The sequence below is a fragment of the Canis lupus genome, chromosome 16, assembly GCF_011100685.1.
Source record: "Canis lupus familiaris isolate Mischka breed German Shepherd chromosome 16, alternate assembly UU_Cfam_GSD_1.0, whole genome shotgun sequence".
NCBI lineage: Eukaryota > Metazoa > Chordata > Mammalia > Carnivora > Canidae > Canis > Canis lupus.
This window is the reverse complement of record NC_049237.1, coordinates 34,049,299-34,075,173: the sequence shown is the minus strand read 5'-3', so window position 1 is coordinate 34,075,173 and position 25,875 is coordinate 34,049,299. Positions and strand designations below refer to the sequence as shown.

General features: G+C 33.1%; 1 protein-coding gene and 1 long non-coding RNA gene across 6 annotated transcripts in view; one reads left to right on the top strand and one right to left on the bottom strand.

Moving 5' to 3' along the window:
* The window catches only part of WRN (WRN RecQ like helicase), a 140,344-nt gene that overhangs the window by 47,099 nt on the left and 67,370 nt on the right, over positions 1–25,875 (top strand). For all 5 annotated transcript variants that reach the window (XM_038560158.1, XM_038560157.1, XM_038560159.1 and 2 more), the window contains 9 exons: positions 6,820–7,246; positions 8,906–8,986; positions 11,329–11,467; positions 12,741–12,816; positions 14,166–14,233; positions 14,521–14,629; positions 15,437–15,505; positions 20,083–20,165; positions 23,973–24,079. In XM_038560158.1, coding sequence (XP_038416086.1) covers positions 6,820–7,246; positions 8,906–8,986; positions 11,329–11,467; positions 12,741–12,816; positions 14,166–14,233; positions 14,521–14,629; positions 15,437–15,505; positions 20,083–20,165; positions 23,973–24,079 — 1,159 coding nt within the window. The remainder of the gene's footprint in view (positions 1–6,819; positions 7,247–8,905; positions 8,987–11,328; positions 11,468–12,740; positions 12,817–14,165; positions 14,234–14,520; positions 14,630–15,436; positions 15,506–20,082; positions 20,166–23,972; positions 24,080–25,875) is intronic.
* Positions 5,620–11,468, bottom strand: LOC119874654. The gene is made up of 3 exons (XR_005371523.1): positions 10,990–11,468; positions 10,247–10,379; positions 5,620–7,241 (listed from the first exon to the last, which is right to left on the bottom strand). It is a non-coding gene; the product is annotated as an uncharacterized LOC119874654 (long non-coding RNA).

The window sequence follows — 25,875 nt, the reverse complement described above, 5'->3', positions numbered from 1 at the left end:
TCATTAAGGTAGACTCATAGAAAATTTTTAAAACATTTTTATTTAAATTCAATTTAGTTTACATATACTGTATTATTAGTTTCAGGGGTGGAATTTAGTGATTCATCAGTTGCATATAACAGTCCTCATTACATCAAGTGCCCTCCCTAATGCTCATCACCCAATTACCCCATCCCCCAAACCCCCTCCCTTCTAGCGACCCTCAGTTTGTTTCATATAGTTAAGAGTCTCTTATTAGTTTGTTTCATATAGTTAAGACTCTCTCTCTTTGTTTTCATTTTAAATTCTATTTTTCCTTCCCTTATCCTATATTCATCTGTTTTGTTTCTTAAATTCTCCATGTGAATGAAATCATAGGGTATTTGTCTTTCTCTGAATGACTTATTTCGCTTAGCACAAAACCCTCTAGTTGCATCTAAGTTGTTGCAAATGGCAAGATTTCATTCTTTTGGATGGCTGAGTAATATTCTGTTGTGTGTGTGTGTGTGTGTGTGTGTGTGTGTGTGTGTGTGTATATATATATATATATTTATACACCACATCTGCTTTATCCATTCATCTATTGATGGACATCTAGCTCTCTCCATATTTTGGCTACTGGGGACCTCACTGCTATAAACATTGAGCTGCATGTGCCCCTTCGAATCACCATGTTTGTATCCTTTGGATAAATATCTAGCAGTACAATTGCTGAGTTGTAGGGTAGTTCTATTTTTTATTTTTAGAGGAATCTTCATGCTGTTTCTCGGAGTGACTCTACCAGTTTGCATTCCTGCCAACCGTATTAAGAGGGTTCCCCTTTCTCCACATCCTAGCCAACATCTTTTGTTTCCTGAGTTGTTCATTTTAGCCATCCTGACAGGTGTGAAGTGATATCTCATAGTGGTTTTGCTTTGTATTTCCCTGATGATGAGTGATGTGAAGCATTTTTCCAAGAGTCTATTAGCCATTTATATGTCTTCTTTGGAGAAATGTCTGTTCATGTCTTCTGCTTATTTCTTGACTAGATCTTTTTTAAAATTTAAATTTTATAAGTTCTTTATATATTTGGATACTGGCCCTTTGTCTATTAAGTCAAATATCTTCTCCCATTCCATAGGTTGCCTTTTAGTTTTGGTCACTGTTTTTTTGCATGCAAAACCTATTTATCCTGATGAGGTTCCAGTAGTTCAATTTTGCTTTTGTTTCCCTTGCCTTTGGAGATGTGTCTACCAAGAAGTTGCTGCAGCTGAGGTCAAAGAGGTTGCTACCTGCTTTCTCTTCTAGGATTTTGATGGATTCCTATCTTACATTTAGGTCTTCCATCCATTTTGAGTTTATCTTTGTGTATGGTGTAAGAGAATGGTCCGGTTTCATTCTTCTGCATGTGACTGTCCAGTTTTCCCAATACCATTTGTTGAAGAGACTGCCTTTTTTCCATTGGATATTCTTTCCTACTTTGTCAAAGATGAGTTGACCATAGAGTTGAGGGTCCATTTTTGGGTTTTCTGTTCTGTTCTATTGATTTATATGTCTATTTTTGTACCATTACCATATTTGATGATTACAGCTTTGTATACAGTTTGCAGTCTAGAATTGTGATGCCTCCAGGTTTGATTTTCTTTTTCAACATTTGGGTGTTTAGGGTCTTTTCTGGTTCCATACAAATTTTAGGATTGTTTGTTTCAGCTCTGTGAAAAATGTTGATGGTATTTTGATAGGGATTGCATTGAATGTGTAGGTTGCTTTGGGTAGCATAGGCATTTTAATATTTTTTTCTTCTAATCTTCTAATTTTTCCATTTTTTTGTATCTTCCTCAGTTTCTATCATAAGCGTTCTATAGTTTTCAGAGTACATATCCTTTAGCTCTTTGGTTAGTTTTATTTCCAGGTATCTTACGGTTTTTGGTGCATTGTAATTGGGATCAATTCCTTGATTTCTCTTTCTTCTGCCTCATTGTTAGTGTATAGAAATGCAACTGACTTCTCTGCATTGATTTTATATCCTGCTGAATCCCTGTGTCAGTTCTAACAATTTTGGGGTGGAGTCTTTTGGGTTTTCTGCAGAGTATCCTGTCATCTGTAAAGAGTGAAAGTTTGACGACGTCTTTTTTAAAGATTTTATTTATTTATTTGAGAGAGAGCGAGCACGAGCAGGGTTGAGAGGCAGAGGGAGTGGGAGAAACTGACCCCTCACTGAACAGGGAATGTAGGGCTTGATCCCAGGACCCAGGGTTGATGACCTGAGCTGAAGATAGACGCTTAATGGACTGAGCCACCCAAGTGCCCCAGTTTGATGACTTCTTTGCCAATTTGGATGCCTTTTATTTCTTTTTGTTGTCTGATTGCTGGGCCTAGGACTTCTAGGACTATGTTGAACAATAGTGGTAAGAGTGGACATTTGCTTCTATGTATTTTTTTAATTCTTCTTTAATTTCCTGTTTGACTTATTCATTCTTTAGTAGGATGTTCTTTAATCTCTGTATATTTGTGGTCCTTATAAATTTCTTTTTGTGTTTAACTTCAAGTTTCATAGCTTTGTGGTCTGAAAATATGCATGTTATGATCTCAGTCTTTTTGTACTGGTTGAGACCTGATTTGTGACCCAGTATGTGATCTTTTCTGGAGAATGTACCATGTACACTTGAAAAGAATGTGTATTCTGCTGCTTTAGGATGAAATGCTCTGAATATATCTGTGAAGTCCATCTGGTCCAGTGTATCATTCAAAGCCATTGTTTCCTTGTTGTCCTTTTGCTTAGATGATCTGTCCATTGCTGTGAGTGGAATGTTAAGGGCTGCTACTATTATTATATTATTATCAATGAATTTCTTTAAGTTAGTTATTAATTGGTTTATATAATTGGCTGCTCCCAAGTTAGGGGCATAAATATTTACAATTATTAGATCTGCTTGTTGGATGGACCCCTTTATTATGATATAGTGTCCTTCATCTCTTATTACAGTCTTTGGTTTAAAATCTAGTTTGATATAAGAATGGCTACTCCAGCTTTCTTTCCATGTCCATTAGCATGATAAATGGTTTTCCACCTCCCCACTTTCAATCTAGAGGTGTCTTTGGGTCTAAAAGGAGTCTTATAAGAAGCATATTGATGGATCTTGGTTTTTTTTTTTTTTTATCCATTCTGATATCCTATGTCTTTTGATAGTAGCATTTAGTCCATTTACATTCAGAGTAGTTATTGAAAGGTATGAATTTGGTGCCATTGTATTACTTGTAATGTCACTGTTCCCGTAGATTGTTTCTGTTCCTTTAGAGTCTTTGTTACTTTTGAGCTCTCTCTCTGCTCAAAGGATCCCCTTTAATGTTTCTTGCAGGGCTAGTTTAGTGTTCATAAATTCTTTTAGTTTCTGTTGGTCCTGGAAACTCTTTATCTCTCCTTCCATCCTGAATGACAGCCTTGCTAAATAAAGTATTCTTGGCTGCATATTCTTCCCATCTCGTACATTGAATATGTCATGCCAGTTCTTTCTGGCCTGCCAACTCTCTGTGGACAGGTCTACTGTCAGCCTGATAGAAATTTGCTTCAATACATGCATAGAGACTGATCCATAAATTTGAGAAATATCTTTCCAGTTGTTAAATTGTGCATTAAAACATTTAAGGCTTTTCTGTCTGCTTTGTAGGATGTTTTATGAAACAAAGCAAAATAAAATTCAGAAGTCTACAGAAAGTATTTTCAATTCAAAGTTACCTTTTTCTGTAGTGTCTTTCTAATTTTATTTATAGTGTGGTCACTTAAAATGTATAAATAAAACAACTTATTTATTTAGTTGCTTCATTTTTGGAGATTTTGTCTGATTATTAAATAGGAATTTCATGTAATCAGTAGGCTATCAGAACAAGAGGCATTTAGATTTTAAATGCCATTTTATAGCTAAAGCCCTGAATAATTTGAGATATTTGGATTAATAGACATTGGATTACCGGCACCTTGTAGTTAACGGTTTCTGGAACTAGGCATTGCCCTAGGCTTAATTGCTGAATGACTTCATCTAAAAAGCAGCAATACTCTTGAAGAGTGAATGATTACAGTGTAGTTATATATTGAGGCAAAAATACTTTGTAGAATGTCAAGCAGTTAATTGAAATAGAATTCTGATTCTGACAAAATACAATGTTAGTGTATTTCTTTTGGGTGAGATTTGTGATCTATTTTGATTTTGGTATTTCAAAATATGATATAGAGATTCAGCTCTTTTTCAAAGTTCTTTTTCCCCCAGCAATTTATTTTAATAGTTTTTATGTAACAATTTCTGGAAAACATAACTGTCAAATGGGGACAGGTAACAATAAAACCATTTCATATTCTATTTTACATTTTTCCCTCTATGAGCAAAAAATAATCACTTTACATAATGTTTACATGTATTTCAGATTTTTGTTCTAGCAGTTAAACAATCTGTTGAATGTAAATTATGTCTGCTTAATGTTGTACTTTGTAATAACAGAGCTAAATAGGTTTTCTTAAAACTTGAGAATGGGAAGTAATTGGATTCATTTTTAGTGAAGAAAGATCTTGGCAGGTTTCAGTGTCAAACGAGGACTAGTTAAATTTCTTACTTCAGATTCTTTGTAAGAAGTGTATAGTAATACTTAACTTACCAAATTACACCTCAGAACCAGAGAGGGACAAAAAAGACCTCTGAGTGCTAAAATACATGCCATAAGCATGAATTCAAACTCATTTAACTACGTTTCCAGTGGAGTGCATGAAGGCACATTCAGAGTGTATTTGCTTTTCATTTATAGATATAGTTTGACAAACTTGGCTATCTAGTTAAAATGAAAACCAGGTATCACTAAGAAATGATATGCACATGAACACAGCTAGAAGTTACAGCTGGCAATCTGTGAGAGTAGACAACAGTAGAAAAATCAGAACTGAGAACTTTTAAGATAGAGCAGTTTGTGTTTTGTTACCGAAGGGAACAGCTTTATGCTCCAGTGAACCTGGAAGATATTGGATTGTATGGTACTACTTAGTCATTGATTTAAATTCATTACACATCTGTTGTATTGCTGTCATGTACTTAACATTCTGTGGGGTGCTGATTAGCTTTCTGTAGGCTAATATTCGTTTATAACAATCATAAGAAAGAAGGAAAAGTATATTGTCTTACTGAAGAAGACAGCCTTTGATATTTGTTAAACAGTTACCTTACATGAGACATGTCATTCTATGACATTAGCACAGAATAAATGAGCTCTTACAGTCTTATCAATCTATATGTCACTGTTGCTATGTTTATGTGTTACAACATTCCCATGCATGTAACAATTACATGGTGTCACATATCTGTTCTTCCTAAAGTATTTATCTACAAATCTCATATTTGAACACCTGTGTATAATGCTAAGTGTTCTTTATAAGATTTGAAAAGTTTTAGAATGTTAGATTAGTTTTTAGGTTTTGAATTTGATTTCGATTTTGTTTGTATTGATGTAGAGTTGTCAGCTTAAGCTTGAGCTCAGCTTTGGTGCTATTTTTAGTTGGAAAAAAATCATGAAACAACTCAGCATTTTTGATAGTTTATTCCCATAAATGATCAAATTTTTATTCAGATCATTAATATAAAATTTTAAAAGTCATATTGGATTTTATTAAGTATTGTTTTAAATACAGAAGAATTAGAAGAGCTAAACAAAAGTGTTAAATAGGAAAACTGTCTTATATTCCCTTTTTTCTCTCTAACCTTTGCTTTTATGAGGTAACTAAAAATTGCTTTAATAAACCCTATAACCAACAGATACAGTGCCTTATTTTATACTCTAGCAGTGGTTTTCCTTTGCAGTTAATCAGGTTTGGTTATAAATAGCTGTTTAAAGTCACTTAGTTAAAATGTCATATGAGCAATTATAATTAAGGAATTAAGAAATCCATATTATGTTTGTTCATGTACAACTTCTCCATATTTTCTTGTTATATTTGCACACTGATTTTTTTTTTTTTACTGTTCTAGAGAAATGTGTCTGGTTTTATGATTATTGGACATGCACAACAGCATCATTTTGAAATGATAACACAAGCACTCTTATGTGTTACAGTTGGGACTAGTATTTGATCAGTAAATTGAATCAGTTAAAACATAGGATCATAAAAATTTTCTTTTAACTTAATATATTAGTGTATATTTGTTTCCCAATGTTTCAATATTCATCCTGGCTTTTTCATTAAATATAGGACTGCTCTTTGGAGTTCTGCAGAGTGGTTCTTGTTTAAAGTACACCCGTAATGTATCATTTGCAATTTCTAATTTTAGCTTTTTTAAAGTGGAGTGAAAACTTAAAACACTGGAAACAGTCTGAATGAAGAGTCCTGGGAGTTTTTAAGATTTTTCCTACAAACTTTTATAGTTGTTCTGGCTGTAGTTAATCAGGCAGAATCTTTTTTTTTTTTTTTTAAGGAAATTTGCTGCATCTTTTGATATGTTCAACTTAAAAATTTTTTTAGGTGGTGATGTATCATTGATTTGACTTACTTTTAATTAAATTAATTACCACAAAAAATATAACTGGCATAAAGAATTAGTTTGGGACCAAACACTGCTGACACTTAATAAGCATACAAGTCAACAAGCATATAAGCATGTGTGCTTAGTAAGTGTACAAGTTGAATGCAGAAGTACCTTGCTGTACTGGAGAGTGAACCATAGTTGAAAGCATATGGTGACTATTAGGGAATGAAGAATAACTTTAATCCAATGTGTCCTTTAAATGAAGATCAATTTAGAAAGCTTGTACTTATTAAAAAGCATTACAATTGTGCTGATACTGATTGAAGTTAAAGTTGAATTATACTTTCTTAATTTTTTTTAGGGTTTCTCTACTATTAAGTGCTATTTCAGAAAATCTGTATTCATTGAGGAAGATGATAATTGGTTCTCCTGAGGCCGAATTGAGGCACAGCACTAATGTTCACTTATTATCATTGGGAGATCCAACTGCTGATGAAGTACAGCAGAAACAAATTAGAGAACATAAATTTTTTCCTAAAGTTAAAGATGAGACTTGGGACACAACATTTGATAATTTAATTAAACATGATGAAGGAACCGAACCTCAAAACAAAGTGAAACAAAAAGAAGATGGACTTGAAGATGGATTAGAAGTTGGCAATAAATTGAAAACGAACACAGAAAGAATTTGTTTGATGTCATTAGATATAACAGAACACGAACTCCAGATTTTGGAACAGCAGGCTCAGGAAAAATTTCTTAATGATGTCACTTGCAAATCTCCTGAGGTAATAAAAAAGAGAAAACAATGTTCATTCATTAGTAGGGGTTGGCTGATTTTTTTTTTTTTTTCTGTGAAAGGACAGATAGTAAACATTTTAGGCTTTGCTGATCACACGATTTCTGATGTTTCTATTCAATTAAAACTTAGTTATTGCAAAATAAAATGTATAAAATTCTACCAAATATGGGCATCATAAGTAATTTTCTAAACTAATAAAAGCAAAAAGATAAAAGAATATAGCTATATGATGTCTCATTTTATGGTTTGTCTTTACAGTAAAAGGAGCACAAGAATTTCTCTAATACAACTTCACACTATTTCAAAAATTATTCTTAACTTAGCCAAGAGAAAAACAACCTCACCAATTAAACTACTCAGAACATAATAATGAGAAATCTAAACATGAAGTTGACAGAGAATATAGAATGTTTCACAACAATCTGTTAAAAAAAAATAGGTCATTGGCTCTTCAGATAACAATAAAGGTTGGTGTCAGGCAAAAACACTAGTTTATTAGAAACTCTCTTACTTTACTAATAGTAGTAAAGAAAATCTTATATGAGGAAATATAACTACTCCCAAAAGATCAAGTTTAGAAAAGTAAACACTAGAATAGATACCTCTGCTTTTTGTGGAAAAGCAGAGGTATCTATTACATAAAAATCAGAAGAAATGCTAAAATAGCAAAATACAACAAATGTATACTGACACTTTAAAATCTTTCCACTACAAGACCATAAACTGCTGCTTATTGTTCCTAAGTCAAAAGCAGCAAACTATATAGCTCATAAGCCAAATTCAGCCCACTAATCAGGTCATGATCTCAGCATTGTGAGATTGGGCCCCATGTGGGCTCAACCCTGGGCATGGAGCCTGCTTAAGATTTTCTCTCTCCCTCTCCCCCTGCACCCCATAGAGAAATAAATTAAAAAAAATAAAATCCATTTTTAAGACTTGATTTTTGCAGATTAGTTATAGCTATGCTTCCTTTTCTTACTTCCAATTTAAAGATTAGACTTTTTTGGGGATCCTTCTACATTTCTTTTATATAGGGTTCCCATGCTGTTGGACACTTCCTAGGGTTTGCCAAATTATTGTAAAGTTTTCTTATATTCAAACATTGGCAATAGCTGATTAACTTATCTGACACTTTTTCAAATATGTAGATACTGTTTGTAAAATAGTGATTTATTTAAAGGTATTATTACAGTTGTAGTAGTTTTTTGTGGTCTTTTTAAAATTAATGGATATAAAAGAACAACTTGTTCTTGGAATAGAGTAGAATTTTTCAACATTGTAAAGAGGTTCTTGTACTCAAGTTGGGACACACTGATATTGCTTAAACCATTGTTAACCTCGTGACTTTTACTCTCTCTTAAATTGTGGGCTTTATATCAAGTCTGTTTGTCCCTCTTGTCTGTCTTTCCAATTATATTTCTTTCTCTTTTTGTTTCTCTTTATTCTCCTTCCTTTCTTCCTTACGACCCTATCTCCTTTTCTGTGCCTCATATAAACATCTAAATATGTAATATAAATTTATCTATTAGAGAGGAAGAGGAAATTGTCTAAAGATATTTAGTGTATTAGAACTTTAATTTGTAGAAAACAGGGTATGGAGCCAATTATACTGGAAAATTAATGTTTGAAATATATTTTTTTAAAGCATTTATCTTCCAAAGATAATGAAGAGGATCTATCTTATGTAATTGAAAGCGATGAAGATTTAGAAAAGGAAATGATTAAGGTATGTTTGAAATTATGGAAATTTACTTCCAGTTCTTTAAAAAAGGACCTTTATTTATGTAAGATACTACCTAATTCTAAATATCCCCTCACAGTGAGATTACTATCAATTATGTAACCATTAGATTTTGTTTTCATTTCATATTTGTTTATATCTTTTTATGGTCTATGAATAATATTTTAGTAGTATACTAATTTTTACATATTAGAAAACATATTCCTGTCAGGTTACTTCTTTTAAATCTTTTCCTGGAGGGACGCCTGGGTGGTTTAGAGATGCCTGGGTGGCTCAGTGGTTGAGCGTCTGCCTTTGGCTCAGGGCGTGATCCTGGATCCTGGTATCGAGTCCCACGTCAGGCTCCCTGCACGGAGCTTGCTTCTCCCTCTGCCTGTGTCTGTCTCTCTCTCTGGGTCTCATGAATAAATAAATAAAATCTTAAAAAAAAATAAATCTTTTCCTGGAACGTCAATAGTGATTTTGCTCTCCGCTATTGGATTAGGTTTCTTTTTCTTCCCATCTCTGTGTATCCCCTTTTATTTGAGAGTTCTTTTGTTATACATTCAATATTCTTTATTTCTCTTGGTCTTATTTACTATGGATATATTATTACATATAATTTTCTAGTGTTAGATTATTTCATTTTCCCCTATTTTATTTTCAAAGTTGAAAAAATATATATTTTAATTATATGTATTTTTTAACACTTTACAAAACCTCCAGTTTCTTTGTCAGGTATGAACCAGGGATAGACAATAAGAAAGAAAAACTTAAATTTATCCAAATTAGTTGAATATAAACACGGAAGTTCATCATTATACATGCCTTGTATTCCTCATCTTTAGGTTGATATGATTTTTTGTTCTTTTTTTTAATGAAATGAGATTAGGTTTCTGATTCTTTAGTTTTGAACAAGAGTAGTGGGTAGTGATTAGGAATGTGGATTCTAAATTTAGATGTGGGTTCAAATCCCAGCTTCTCCTTTTTTTTTTTTCCCCAGCTTCTCCATTTATTTGCTCTGTGACTTTGGGCAAGTTTCTTAGTCCTTTTGATACTCAGTTAAGAGCTGTTATTACTTAAGGTGTTATTTGTGAAGAGCTTAGCACAGAGCCTGGCATTTCTTAAGTGTTTAATAAAGACTAGCTAATAGTAATAATAGGATATAAATACTAAATCATATGCCTTCATTGATTAGCCATTTCTCTGAGGAATGGTGTTCAAGTAGCATATTTATAGGACACTTGCAGTCTTCCACAAACTTACATTGTATAGTGACTCTCTTAGAAGGCAGTTTGGGTGCAATATGAGAGAGCTGTATTTTCAAAATGTTTTCTAAGTATATTTGTTGACTTGAATAAAGAATCAGCAGGAGAATCACTCTTTTTCTTTTCCAGGCCTGAAATGAATACATTTTTTAGAAAACCATTAAAATCAAATTTATTAAATGGGAAGTTTAATAAAAAGAGAAAATGAGGGGATCCCTGGGTGGCTCAGCGGCTTAGTGCCTGCCTTTGGCCCAGGGTGTGATCCTGGAGTCCCGGGATCGAGTCCCATATTGGGCTCCCTGCATGGAGCCTGCTTCTCCCTCTGCCTGTGTCTCTGCCTCTCTCTCTCTCTGTATGTCTCTCATGAATGAATAAATAAAATCTTAAAAAAAAAAAAAAGAGAAAATGAGAGCTGTGATTTAATAATTCTTCCTGTCTCTTTTCAGTAGAAAACTGTGCAGATGAAACAATTTTGAAATATCCTAAATTCTTTAAATAGATAATCTTCATTTGGGGGAGAAAGTCCACTATTGTCAAGCCAAAATAAAGAGCAACTTTAATTACATTTGTAATATTCCATTCCTAAAATTATTTGAATCTTTTATTGTTTTCATAATTCACATAAACAAATTCACATAATTCACAAAAAACACATTAAATTTTTGTTTACTATTTAAGTCTTATACTGACACATGATATAGAGAAACTCATTACAAAAATAACAGTAAAATCCACACTTACCTCTTGGCAATTGAAAATACTGAAGTATGATAAAGAAAAAACAGTTTTAAATTCAAATTTTATTCAGAATTTTGATAACTTTCCCCACAGGCATTTCATGATATGCTATTAACGAACTCTGTTTATGCTGGAAGTATTCCATCTTTGGCCTTATGCCTTAGAAACCATTCTTGAGCACATATTTAAACTAGAGCACACATGTTCTTTTGTGGTATTGGTTGCACATCTGCCAGCTTTGAACAAAATTGTAGGTTCTGTTAATAATACTTCTTTTGTGTTTGGTGAAAAAGATACGACACTGTCAATGGTTTTGCTTTTAAGATTTCTTTAAACTTTCAGTCTTTAGAAAATTTAAATACTGGCATGGCAGATCCAATTCATTCAAAATGCATAAAAATGGAAGGAAATCTGGATGTTCCTTTTGAAGATGATGAAGATGAGATTGAAGCTATTGAAGAAGAAGATGATAATGTTGAAGGTAAGCACTGTAACATGTTTGAAATGGTTCACCTTTGATACCTACTGCTGACTCTAATTTAGGGTCCAATTTTTAAACATTTTGCAGGCAAGGGTTTTGTGGCATATAATTAATGAGGTCCTAAAAACTTGTCCTTAAGTCGTTTAGTGTTTGGTCTTTATAAAGGACAATCTTAACCATTTATGAAAGTAGGTGTATAGAAGTGTGGTGCTATTTGGCCCATTTGGTGATGTGAAACTTTTCATCCTGAATTTTATGTTTTGTCTAAATAATATAAAATCAATAAGAATCATTAGTTAAGAACTTATATTAAATGTTATTGTTAAAGGCATAGATACATGGTGTCTGTTCTTTGGGAGCTTATTCCTTTAAATAAGTGGCACAGTGTCAGATAGCTAATATTCATACTCTGTATACCAATGAACCTCATATTATTCAAGTGTAAATAACAATATTCATTATGGTAAACCATGAGGTCTTCTCAAAAAGTAGAACAGTCTAGAACTATATTCATCAATGTTATAATGTGGGAAAATTAAAATACATATCGTAGGTGGGAAGTATATGAATATGTTAAAGAAAATGTTATTTCTTTGTTTTCTTGTATTAATGAAAGCATAACATCTTCAAATCAATTTAGTTCTCTACTTAGAATTGTTAAACCTGAAAAATGTAATAATCAATTTTCATTGTTTATAGACGAATAGTCTTGATTCTTTGCTTTGCTCTTTCTTAGCCACTCATGAACTTTTCAACCTGAGTAGATAAAAATCAGTTGAGTAAAATCAACATAATCAGCTGTTGTGCAGTTAGAATTGTGGTCAAAGATTTGTTGGAGTGATAACTAAAATGAAGATTTTATTTTATCTGTGGATTTTATTTGTGATAGTAATGTAATTTCTGATTACTATTAATTGAAAGTTACTGTATTATGAAATTCACATTGGTATATCGCTTGCCATGGTTAGGTTTAAATGTTAGGTTTTAGAACTATAGCAAATTCCAAAACATCATTTTCTTATAGTGTTGGCAAAGTGTGAATCATTTTGTAATGGAACCACAAAGTTCTTCTAATCCTTAGCATTAGGTAATAAAGTGTTTAACTAAAATCCTGACTGGTATCCAGAAGACTGAATTGGTTGGGTTTAAAAGACAGGAAACAGTATCCTTTAGTAATTAATTATGACATTCTTTAAAAGAAGCCAATGAAATAAAATTTTTATTCCCTATCACTTTTATTTTAACATAAATGCCCATTTTATTTTATTTTAAGACTATTCATTACCAAGACCTAATGCAAGGCAAATTAATTTCCTCAAGATCTATTTTGGCCATTCCAGTTTTAAACCGTGAGTATAATCTCAGTTAATTAAGTTGCATATTCACAATTTTCTTCACAAAGGAAAGATGGCAAATAATCCATCTGTTAAATATAATAGCATAACTTCACTGTAATTTGTACATTCCACACTATTTCCTGTAACTATGAAGTTATTTTAAAATAATATTTATATAAAATTCATATCTACAGATTGTTTTTCAAAGAGAAGAAAATAATTTTCTTTACCGAAAATAGAGTTCTGTGTAGAAGCTAGTTTAAATAGATTAATAAATTCACCTTAATTTAATGTTGACTTGTTTTTCATTAAATAAGTATCTGTGTGTCTAGTTCGTACATTTTATTGTCCAAAGCATGCTGATGTAATAGAAATTCGTAAGACAACAGTTTGAAGAACAGTGGTAATCTTATCAGTTTTAATATATTCAAATATATATCTAAGGGGGCACATATATAGGTATTAAAATGAGATGAATAAAAATGAGGTGAGGAACAGGTAAATTTGAATAAAACTAATAAGAATGTAAAAATCTAGACTGGATTTTTTCCTACTCTGCAAATTTAAAATTTAACCCATGGAAGGATTTCTTTCCTCTTTTCTTTGATCTTAATTTTTCTTTTATATTAAACTATGTCCTACATACAGAATAGTGCACATAAATGTATAGATCAATGAATTTTTACAAACTAGGCACCCTGGGTAACCAGCACTCATGTAAGAAAAAATAGGTCATTATCAGCACATTAGAAGATCACTTTTCCTATTGATTTTTCCCTCAACATTTTATTAAAAAATTTTTCAAAGAGTAAAGCTGAAAGAATTTTTTTTACTATGAATACCTGTATATTCAACATTTTAGTATACTTGCCTTATCATATATCCATCTGTCACCTCTCTGTCCATTCCTTCATCTACCATATACCATTTGAAGGTCATAGTTGTGAAGTCAGCTTGAATGGGAGCTTGATCAAATGGACCTTTTTGTTTTAATGTCCCAGGGTTTATACATTTTTTTATATTGAAGCTCAAAAGTGTAAAAATTCTCTTAGAGGGGCACCTGGGTGGCTCAGTTGGTTAAGCTTCTGACTCTTGGTTTTGGCTCTGGTTGTGATCTCCAGGTGGTTAGATTGAGCCCCTTGATGGCTCTGTGCTCAGCATGGAATGTGCTTGAGATTCTCGCCCTCTGATCCTCCCTCCACTCTTGTGTGTGCGTTCTCTCTAAAATAAAATAAATAAGTAAATACAATCTTTAAGGAAAAAAATTCTATTAGAGGTAGTGAAAAAATTAAATGTGTTTCAATTTTTTCTTGGGTTTCTTGTTAGTAAAACAAAACAGCCTTATGCTTTTTACCCTTCAGGGTTCAGTGGAAGGTGATTCATTCTGTATTGGAAGAAAGGAGAGATAATGTTGTTGTGATGGCAACTGGTAAGTTGTACTTAAGCAATTAACTTAGGCCTCTAAAATATAAAACTTAAAGGTTTTGAAATGCATAATCTTTCATTACACTCTCAAAATATAAATACAAATGCAAATGGTGTAAAATACAGAACAGAGTGATTTGAGATTAGAAACTCAGATTCATGCAGGAATTAGTTCTTAGGAGGATAGCATGTTAGTAGTGACCGTTCATCTCACGTAAGTACATTGTAAGAAGAAATCAGAATACAAAGGCTTTATTTTTATTTCTGTCAGGATATTATTTTTATTTCCAGGATATGGAAAGAGTTTGTGCTTCCAGTACCCACCTGTGTATTCAGGGAGGATTGGTCTTGTCATCTCTCCTCTTATTTCTTTGATGGAAGACCAAGTGCTCCAGCTTAAGTAAGTAATGTTTCCATGTTTCCTTCCTTCTTCCCTCCCTTCTTTACTCCTTCCCTCACTTTCCCTTCCTCCCCCACTTCCTCTCTCTCTGTCTCCTTCCTTCACTCCCTTCCTTCTATTTTTAAATAATCTCTACACCCAATGTGGGGCTTGAATTTACAATCCCGAGATGAAGACTCTCAGGCTCTACTAAGCCAGCCAGGTACTCCAGTAATGTTTTCATTGCCACATTTTCACCCTTTTTTTCCTTCCATAAGGAAACATAATCTATCATGTACATTAAAATCTACTTCCCAGTAAAACATTTCTATGAATGTTACTCTGTTTTTCTTAGTGATAAAGGACCCTTGGATGGAAGGACTTACCTTCTTTCTTGAGTTCTCTATAAACCAAGGCTACCAGATGGTCCTAATAAAAATTTTTGTAACAGCAAACTCTAAGCCAGTTTACATCCATATCTCAAGATTCTTTTCTCTTTTGGTTACCCTTGCTCTTTAGCTTGGTATGAAGTGTACACATGAAAGTATAATTTTTAGTTACAGAGAAATTTTAAAATTCTTTAATCAGAGTTTATAGTCTTTCTGAAAAACCTGCCCTAACAACCTGCTTTCTAATATGGCCTTTGAAGGAATTTATCAAATTCGTTTACAAAAAGAGTGAGGAAAAAAAAAAAAAAAAAAAAAAAAAGAGTGAGGATTACAAAGAAGAGGACTGTTTATCATTATATTTCTTTATTTTTTTGAAGAGAATGAAATTGATCTTTGTAGTGTGTACATGGCTCCAGAATATTTGTTTTTCTTCTTATAGGATGTCCAATATTCCAGCTTGTTTTCTGGGATCAGCACAGTCAAAAAATGTTCTAGAAGATATTAAATTGTGAGTAATTTATATGATTTCTGATTATGTGATTGGGTATCTGTGGTATGTGAGAGAATTTTATACACCAAAAAAATTTAATGTGTGGACGAAATGTTCATGATTAGAATGTTTATTTTGTTTTATAGTAAATTTGCAGAACTGTTCCTTTTAAAATCTTTCAAACTTAAAGAAATCTATTATTTTTAGTTGGACTGTGAAAATAGCTTTGTAGTCATTGTGTTGTAAAATTTTGGTTTTGAACGAGAACCAGGAGAGTGTGTATCTAGTTTTGTCTCATTTTACATATGAGGAAACTGAGGCCCAGAGAAAATAATTTGCCTAAAGTCATTCAGTGAATTAATGGCTGAGCAGGGACTGGATTCTAGATCTCTTGCCCCACCAATTCTTTCATGGCATAATTCCAAATAAGAATAAAATCTCAAACACATGCAAAAATATGTGTGTGTATAGATTAACATATTATGTATCTTATTAATAAATACACATATACAAATGTATTTACCCAGTTTTGATAAATGCATACAAATGTATCATCCAAACCCCTATCAAGATATAATAGAGTATTACTGTGACTCCAGAAAGTTGCTTCATGTCATGTCCCTTTCCAGTCTGTCCTCCTATCTCCATTTTAAAGCAGACCACTGTCTAATTTTTTTCTACCATACTTTTGTCTGTTCTCAAACTTCATGTAGATGGATTCATATAATATGAATTTTTGTATAAATTTTTTTACATTCAGCAAAATATTTAGAGAATTCTTCATATTGTATCTGTATTTTTTTAATACTTCAGAGTGATGTCATTGTATGAAAATACCATAGTTTGTATTTTCATTTCCTTATCAGTAGATGCCTAAGCTGTTTGTAGTTTGGGGCTATTACTCATAAAGGTGCTATGAATATTTCTATAAAATTTTTTTTATATAAAATTTTTTTGAGTGTATATTTTCTTTTTAAACATTTTAAATCACCTTTATTGAGGTATAATTGACATACAATCATTTTTACATACTTAAGTGCATAATTTGGTAAGTTTGGCATATAAACACCCACAAAACCATCACCACAGTCCAAATGATGAACATATATCTATCATCCTCAAAGTTTGCTCATACCTTTTTGTAATCCATTCCCCTCACTTTTTCTTACCTTCTCTACCCCACTTATGTAACTACTAATCTAATTTCTATTACTCTAGACTAGCTTATGTTTCCTAAAATTGTACATAAACAGAATCAGTGATGCAATATGTGGTCTTGTTTTGTCTGGTTTAAATCACACAGCATAAGTACTTTGAGATTCATCCATCTTGTTGCATGTATCAATAGGTCATTCCTTTTTTAATGCTGAATAGATAATATTATGTGGATATGTCACAATTTGTTTCATCTCTTCAGCTGTTGATAGACATTTGCATTGTTTCCATTTTTGGGCTGTTATAAATAAAGCTGCTCTGAGCATTTGTATGCACATCTTTTTATGGACATATGTTTTCATTTCATTGGTATAAACCAAGGAGTGGAGTCATTGGATCATGTGGTGAATAATACTTAACTTATTTTTCTGATTGAGATAAATTTATGTAATACTCATCATTTTAACCATTTTAAATGTGTATAGTTCAGTGGCTTTTAGTACAGTCACAATTGTTGTGCAGCCATCACCACTATTTAATTCCAGAACATTTTCATCACCCCCGCCAAAAACCTCAGTATCCATTAAGCAGTCATTCCCTAGTGTCCTTCCTCCCACACCCCTTCAAACCACTAATCTAATTTCTGTCCTTGTGATTTACCTACTCTGGACATTTCATATGAATAAACTTAGTATGTGACCTTTTGTGTTTGGCTTCTTTCATTTAGCATAATGTTGTCAGTACGTGATTTCTTTTTATGGATGAAATAGACATGCCATATTTTGTTTATCCATTTATTAACGATAGACATTTAGGTTGTTTTCACTTCTGGGCTGTTAGGAATAATTGTACTGTGAACGTTTCTGTGTAAGTTTTTACATGAGGATATGTTTTCTTGATTTTGTGTGGGTACCTATGAGTGGAATTGCTGGGTCATAGGTAATTCTGTGTTGACTTTTTAAGAAACTGCCAGACTTTCTGATAATGATTGTACCATTTTCTGTTGCCAGTGTCAGGGTCTGAGAATTCCAGCACTGTCTCTTCTCTGCCGTTGCTTGATATGTGGCCCGTCTTAATTTTAGCCATTCTAATAGGATCTCTGTGTGATTTTAATTTGCATTTCCTTAATGACTAGTGATGTGGATCATCTTCTCATGCATTTATTGGCTATCTTTGAGGCTTCTTCTTTGAGGAACTGTCTATTCATATCTCTTGCCCGATCCTTATTGTTGTTTTTCCCTTACTGAGTTTTGATTGTCATTTATGTATTCTGAATACAAATTCTGTATTGGTATATGCTTTGCAAAAATTTTCTTCTAGTTTGTGATTTTTCTTTTCATTCTCTGAACAGTTCTTTTACATTATGAAGTCTAGTCTGTCTATTTGTTCTTTTATGGATTTTGCTTTTGGTGTGGAATATAAGAAACCTTTGCCTATCTCAGGATCACAAAGACTTTCTTTTATATTTTCTCCTAAAAGTGTTACAATTTTAAGGTTTACATTTAGGCCTACAACCCATTTAATGTAAATTTTGTGTATTGTAGTAGTTATTGATTATAATTCATTTTTCTCATAAGGATATCCAATTGTTCCATCTCCATTTGTTGAAGGTAGTGTTCTTTCTCCACTGAATTGTCTTTGTACCTTTGTCAAAAATAAAATGACTATATATACATGGGTCTATTGCTCCACTCTTTGTTCTCTGTTCTATCAGTCTCTTAGACCATCTGAGTTGGTGTCTTAATTACCATAGCTTTATAATAAACCTTGAAATCAGGTAGTTGAAGTCTTCCAATTTTGTTCTTTATTTTCCCCAGAGCGTTTTGTCTATTCTAGGTCCTTCGTATTTCCAAAAGTATTTCAAATTTACCTTTTCTACTCAAATGGAAGCTGGAATTTGCTTGGATTTATCTTGAGTCTAGATTATCTGTTGAGTTAATTGTCCTTATAATTATTATGACTATATTACACTGAAGAAAACAAGGCATGCTAAAGTTAAGTACTTGGCTAAGATGACTTAGCTTCTAAGAAGTAGAATTGAGATTTGAACCTTAGGCGTCTGACATCAGAGCTTTTCTTTTTTCTTTCTTTCTTTCTTTTTTTTTTTTTTAAGATTTTTATTTATTTCTTTATTCATGAGACACATACACACACACACACACACAGGCAGAGACACAGGCAGAGAGAGAAGCAGGCTCCATGCAGGGAGCCCAGTGTGGGACTCGATCCCGGGACTCTAGGATCACGCCCTGGGCCAAAGGCAGGCGCCAAACCACTGAGCCACCCAGGGATTCCTTGACATCAGAGCTTTTTATTTATACTGTTTTCCTATGTGAATTAGAATATTGAATTAATTTCATGAGTTTAAAAGCATATCTCTTTTGTTCCTAATTCCTAATGAAAGTAACGTGCTTGGCACACAGTAGATGAAATATTTTAAAGTATTTATATAGGAAATTCATTTTCATTCTATTTAACTTTATCTATGTCTTCACTTGGAAGAATGAAAAGAAGACTTTATGTATTTTAAATGCCCTAGACCTAACTTTTATCACAAACATTATCTTAGTTAGGATTCTATTTGCCCAGAATAGAAAAAAGTAAAGCTAGCGTCAGCAAATACTGAATTTTATATTAAGGATATAGGAATGTATTGTGGATCACACTGAATACAACTTAGCCACTTCTTAGGCAGAGACTTGGATTTGTGTATCAAGAATACAGGAAGTTTTTCTTTTATTTATAGCCTCTGTGTGTCTTCCTTGTTCTTCTGAGAAGATAAGCCTTTTCTTCTTTTCTATTCACAAGGTAGAGAAGACTGCTTTGCAGCTCCTTTTTTCACATATTACAGATCTTGCCATTGGTAGAGACTGAGTGATTGTTTCTTGGTCAGATCCCCAAATTCTAGGACAGAGACTAATTGATTTGACATTGATACAGTGGCTAACCCTGGCCCAACAAGATATATTTAGGCAAGAGAGTAAAATACATAGGAGAAACATGGACACTGTGGGCTTAATCATGGAGTGATTTGCCATGGAGTGGGTGGTAAGGTAATGAGTTGTAGTTCTCCAAGAAAGAGGGTAGTATATGGCTGGATTGCTAGCACATGAAACGTTTACCATAGGCTTGATTGTTTGACTTGTTTGACTGTAGTTTTGGGTCAGACTGTTGGAAATTAAAACCTGCCTTCTAATGTCACCTTAATGCTGAGTACTCTCTGAGTACTCTGTCACTTTTTATTTTGCTGTATTTAAGTGGAATCAAGGAACTAATATATGTGGATATATATAACATGTAACATTCATTTAGTTTTAAGTGGTATAACATTATTTAAAAATTTGTCAGGCATTACGGTTTTAAGTTCTAGTTCATTGGATCATGTTTTCTTTAACTTAGTATATTTCTTATTTCTCTTGTTTATTTGTTTCTTTTTACAGAGGCAAATATCGGATTGTATACATAACTCCAGAATTCTGTTCTGGTAACTTGTTCCTACTCCAGCAACTTCAGGCTGATATTGGTAAGTGGTACGATAGGATCTTTTTATAAGTACTTATTTAATTGAGCTATCCTTTAAAGTTAAATATATGGATGAATATTGCATTTCACTTCTGTTAAAGTTGATTTCAAATAATATTTCCTCCAGGAAGTCTCTGACTTTCCAAGTTGGTGTCTTTCTTCTCTTATCCCCTAGTATCTGTAATTCGTTTTGCCAGAAAAATTAGTATCCTGTGTTATAATTGGCTGTTTATCTCTTTTCTTTGAAATTATAAACCTTTTGAGGAAAAAATGTCCTAGTGCAGTACCTGGCACATAGTAGGGATTTAAATTATTATTGAACAAATGTTGAATCTTAGATTCTATGAAATAATTTCCTTTTTTTCATATTCTGAATTTTTAAAAAAATTTTATTTATTTATTAATGAGAGACACAGGGGCAGAGACACAGGCAGAGGGAGAAGCAGGTTCCATGCAGGGAGCCTGACGCAGGACTCAATCCCCGGACTCCAGGATCAGGCCCTGGGCTGAAGGCGGCGCTAAACCACTGAACCACCCAGGCTGCCCTCATATTCTGAATCTAACTTAAATCACAGTAGTGGTTCTCCATCCTTCTTGTTCACGAGAATCACCTTTCCAACTTTAGAAAAATGTAGTATCCACCAAACTTAAAAATTCTGATTTACCATGCCTGGGGTGGGCTCCTAGCACCTCCTTAAGTTTTTCATGAGTGATTCTGATGTGTAGTCAGGATTGGAAACCACAGTACCTTTGATTATTTGCCACCAGTGAGTATGATTTTAAAAAGTTAGATAGAGCTTATTTCCTAGAAAATGTAAATACAGAATTAGTCAAGTGCTGATGCCCTTTTTTTTTGTACTCAAAAATTTTTGTCTTTTTTTTATTCCTTCTTGATGGCTAGATAAGCACCCAAGAGTTGCAGTCATAGCTACTGTTACTTCAACCATTCAGTTGAACCGACCACTCTTAGTTTCCTAATATTCTATGATCTTATTGTATAATTATATATTAAAATAATTCTGGATAGGTAAATTTTCAACATGGCAACATCTCATTAATGTTTGGTTAGTAGCATATAACTCTAGGAATACATTTAAAATTTTTGTGAGAATGTAATAAAAACAAATTTGTAACTTTTTAGTATATAGTAAATGTGAGCAAAAGAATGAGGGCAAAGTTAACATTTGATTAAATACATTATTAAAGATATATTATCAATTTCTTATCACTTATTGGCATATTATATTTTTGCCTTTAATGGAAGACAAATTTGGTGTGTCTCCTATTAGATTGTATGGAATTCTTAAGGATATTTCAACTTAGGTTAGGCCTAAATACCCTAGATATATGAATTTAATGGCTTTATAGCAAAAGTTACGATCTGTGTCCATGGTGAGCTGGATATGTTTTGTTCCATTTTAGTATTTGCTTTGTTTCTGGGATGGAATTAATTAATTATTAGCTTATTTACTTAGATCCTTTGACAGCTAGTTCTAATTCTTTATTTTTTTTTTGTAATGGATTAAATTATGCACACTGCAATTATTAGAGCAAAACAGTCTGCATAGGATGGATGAAATGCTCTTTTTGGTTGACTCAATGTTGAACAAAAAGGGATAAATTCGTTTTGAAATATTTTTCTTTGGCTTTTGTTTGGAGGAAGTTTTGAAATGCTTGCAAAAGTTGAATCTACTCAGAATTCTATTTGTACAGTAGTCTAACATTTAGCTAATCAGATTTATGCTTTTTATGTTACATTATTTAAGTAGTATGAGTGTATAACAAAAGCAGCAAACATAATTGTGTATGGAGACTCCTTCAAACCAAACACACTTATAATTGTCTTTTGGTTTTAGAATAAAGACTTGAGTGGCAGATATGCCAAAATGAAATATGTATAAAACCTGGGCAGACACTTGGACTTGCAAATTTAAAGCGAAAGTTAGCAAAAGCTTGGTAAACTGTTGGTAAGGGACAAAGTTCAGCTCTATTAATAGGTAGTTAGTTAAGCCTATAATTTTAAGGAAGCTTTTTTTTTTTTAAGATTTATTTATTTATTTATTTGATATGGGGGGGGGACAGAGAGAGAGAGAGAGTGCGCAAGCGCGAGTGCCAGCAAGCACAAGTGCAGGAGCAGAAGGAGCTGTAGGCTGAGGGAGAGGGAGAAGCGGACTCCCTGCTGAGCAAGGAGCCCTATGTGGGACTTGTTCCTAGGACCCTGGGATCATTACCTGAGCCAAAGGCAGATGCTAAAGGAAGGTTTCAAAATAAAAGAAGAAAAAAAAAAAAAAAAAACAAAATAAAAGAAGAGCCATCATGTTTTTTGTAACCTATTTAATTTAAAATCTGGGTCATTTAGTTTCTAAAGCCAAAATTAGTGGTAACATTGAATTTTTCCCTGCTATGCAGTAGCAGCCAGAGAATTTTGATACTAATCAACCTGTATTCATATTTAGTAGGTTTATTTTTTTGCTTTTTCTTTCATCTCTGTCGTATTTGGTAATCTCAGTAAATTGTTATTGGTTGTTTGCTTGTCTGTCTCCTCCTCTTTTAGAATTGTGAGCTTCTCAAGGTTATACAGTACATGTTATTAATCTTTTCCTAGAGAAATGTTTGAGTCATAGTGAGCATTTAATAACTGTAATGGTAATAGTTTGGTGTTTTGTTTTTTATTGAGCAGTCTTTTATGCTAGGCCCTGTCTTAGCATTTTATGTGAATGATCTAACTTAATCTTCAGAGTAATTAAAAAATGTTAGGTACTTCTATATTTACCTTTTATTCGTGGGAAACTGATACTTGGAAACTTAAGTAACTTGCTTAAGGTAATATAGATGTTAGTGGGGGAGCCAGGTTCTGCATCCAGGTAGTCTACTCTAGAACACATATTTGTAATCACCCCCCTAATGGCAGAAAATCATTAATATTCAAATAAATATCAAGTAATGATCTATTGATGGAAAAGATTATTTTTGTCCTAAGTATTAATTTGGTATTGGAGGGCAAAAGCACTATTATCATCCCTTTGAAATATCCAAAGCCATCCATTTTAGTGGATGGTTATACAATAAAGCCCTTTTCTGAAATGCATTACTATATACTATTGACTCCATTTCAGTGTGAGTGTGTGGTGTGGGGGCAAAGTAGAGGGGTTGCTAGGGGAAGAAAGAATGGGTTATATTCTTTCTTACCACATTGGTACATACTGAGATTTAGTTCTTACCATTTTACATTATAAATGTGGATATCATCCTGTCTTCCCATATTGGCATTCTAGAAGAACTCTGTGGTCTAACATGTAATTGGTTATGGACCATGAAGATGCTTATCTTCTCAGGAGGAATATACTCTTTAATCTCTTTTGGTAGCTAATTGATGAGATAAAATTGAAAGTATTACCAAAGAGGAAAAAAAACCCCAACGCTTCTTTTTTAAGGCATTATCATTGCAAATGGTTCATGAATGATAGTTTTGAGGATAAAGTAATATTAATTCCATTTCTTTGAGGAATAATGATGAAAGCTGAAATCTAATAAATAATATTGTTTGAATAATATATAAATGTTTCCTTTTTTTTTTTATCCATATGCCTTTATCCGTGTATCTCCCATCCTTTTTTCTTATAATGATTTTTGGTGTTAACTTGTTGTAATTTATGCTTATATTTTTAGATGAACCAAATACTTTGATTTGAATTATTTTTTCTCCTTTAATTTGATATTTTCAAGTGAAGGTGATATTGACTTAGATGAATTTATTACTTCTTTTTGAACTTTATTTTCCACATTTTTATATTTTTCACTTTTGTAGGTATCACACTTATTGCTGTGGATGAGGCTCACTGTATTTCTGAATGGGGACATGATTTTAGAAGTTCATTCAGGACTTTGGGCTCCCTAAAGGCAATACTCCCATCGGTAAGCCAGCCAAGTGCAGTGTCTTGAAATGACATTCTTATCAAAGGAGAGTCCAGGATTGGGGAATTACCAGAAAGCTGAAGACTTCGCTATGAAAGGGCAAATGAATGGTGAAGCAGGGGAAAGATTTAAAAAAATTCCTAACTTTGGCTTTCCTCTAAGGTTAGTATGTAATTTATTGAGGGATATTATAAAGCAGGGATTGGCAAACCTTTTCTGAAAGAACCAGATAGTAAATATTTAGGCTTTATGGGCCACACATATGGTCTCTGTCACATTTTTCTTTTCTTTTCTTTTCTTTTCTTTTCTCTTTTCTTTTCTTTTCTTTTCTTTCTTTTCTTTCTTTTTTTTTTTTTAATAACCCTTTAAAAATGTGAAAACTAGGGGAGCCCCAGTGGCACAGCGGTTTAGCACCACCTGCAGCCCACGGCGTGATCCTGGAGACCTGGGATCGAGTCCCATGTTGGGCTCCCTGCATGGAGCCTGCTTCTTCCTCTGCCTGTGTCTCTGCCTCTCTCTCTCTTGCTCTGTGTCTCTCATGAGTAAATAAAATAAAATATTTTTTAAAAAATGTAAAAACTGTTTGCTTGTGGGTCACAACAAAATAGGCTGCAGATTAGATTTGATCTATGGAACACAGACACTACTTTAGAATCATGTTTAGATCATTTTTAATTTTGATGAAGTCTGGTTTATCATTTTTTTCTTTCATTGTGCTCTTCACCTAACTCTAAATCCTGAAGGTTTTCTACTATGATTTTTCCCTAGAATTTTAATAGTTTTATGTTTTATATTTAAGTCTATGATCCATTTTGAATTAAATTTTGTGTAAGGTGTGGGGTTTAGAATGAGGTTCTTTTCTTTTTTTTTTGCCTGTAGATATCCAATTGCTCCAGACCATTTGTTGAAAAGGCTGTCCCTCTTCTGCTGAATCACTTTTAATACTTCATTAGAAATCATTTGGGTATATTTGGATGAATTTACTTCTGGGTTCTTTAGTCTACTATATTAATTTTAAATGAATAAAAAGGTTGATTTATTTAGGTTTTCCTGGTAGTAGTGAAGCTGTCATGTCCCCTGAACCCAAGATTTAATAGTTCTACAAGTAAACTAAGAAAAAGTGTTAGAGATTGTTTGTTATTCTTTTGGTAGATTTTCTAGCTCATTTCCATTGTGTATTAATTATACTTATAGGTAGGAACATTGAGAGTTTCTTTTTGTTAGCTCTTTTCATAAAGATTTGGTTAGAGCAGGCATTAAAATAAAATAATACAAACCAACAAAAATACCTTGAATGTACCAGTTAGCGAGTATATATTGAAAGAGAATCAAACTAGACTGAATTGAGCAACAACTATGGGACTGGCCCTGGGTTAATGCTTTCATCTTGGTTAAGTCTCACAACAAGCCCCCAAGATTAGTATCTTTGTTACCTTTTTGAAACAGTTCTTCACTAGGATAGCACATTCTCTTGGTTCTCTTCTGTCCTTCCTGTATCTTCATTCTGAGATTCCTGTGCTTGTTTCATTTCATCTCCCTGCTCTTTTAACATTGACATGCCGGAAACCTTATCTTTCGACCTGTTCTCTTTCCTTTTTTTTTTTTTTTTTTTTACTTTTTTTAAAATTTATTTACGATAGTCACACACACAGAGAGAGAGGCAGAGACATAGGCAGAGGGAGAAGCAGGCTCCATGCACCGGGAGCCCGACGTGGGATTCGATCCTGGGTCTCCAGGATCGCGCCCTGAGCCAAAGGCAGGCGCTAAACCGCTGCGCCACCCAGGGTTGCCCCCTG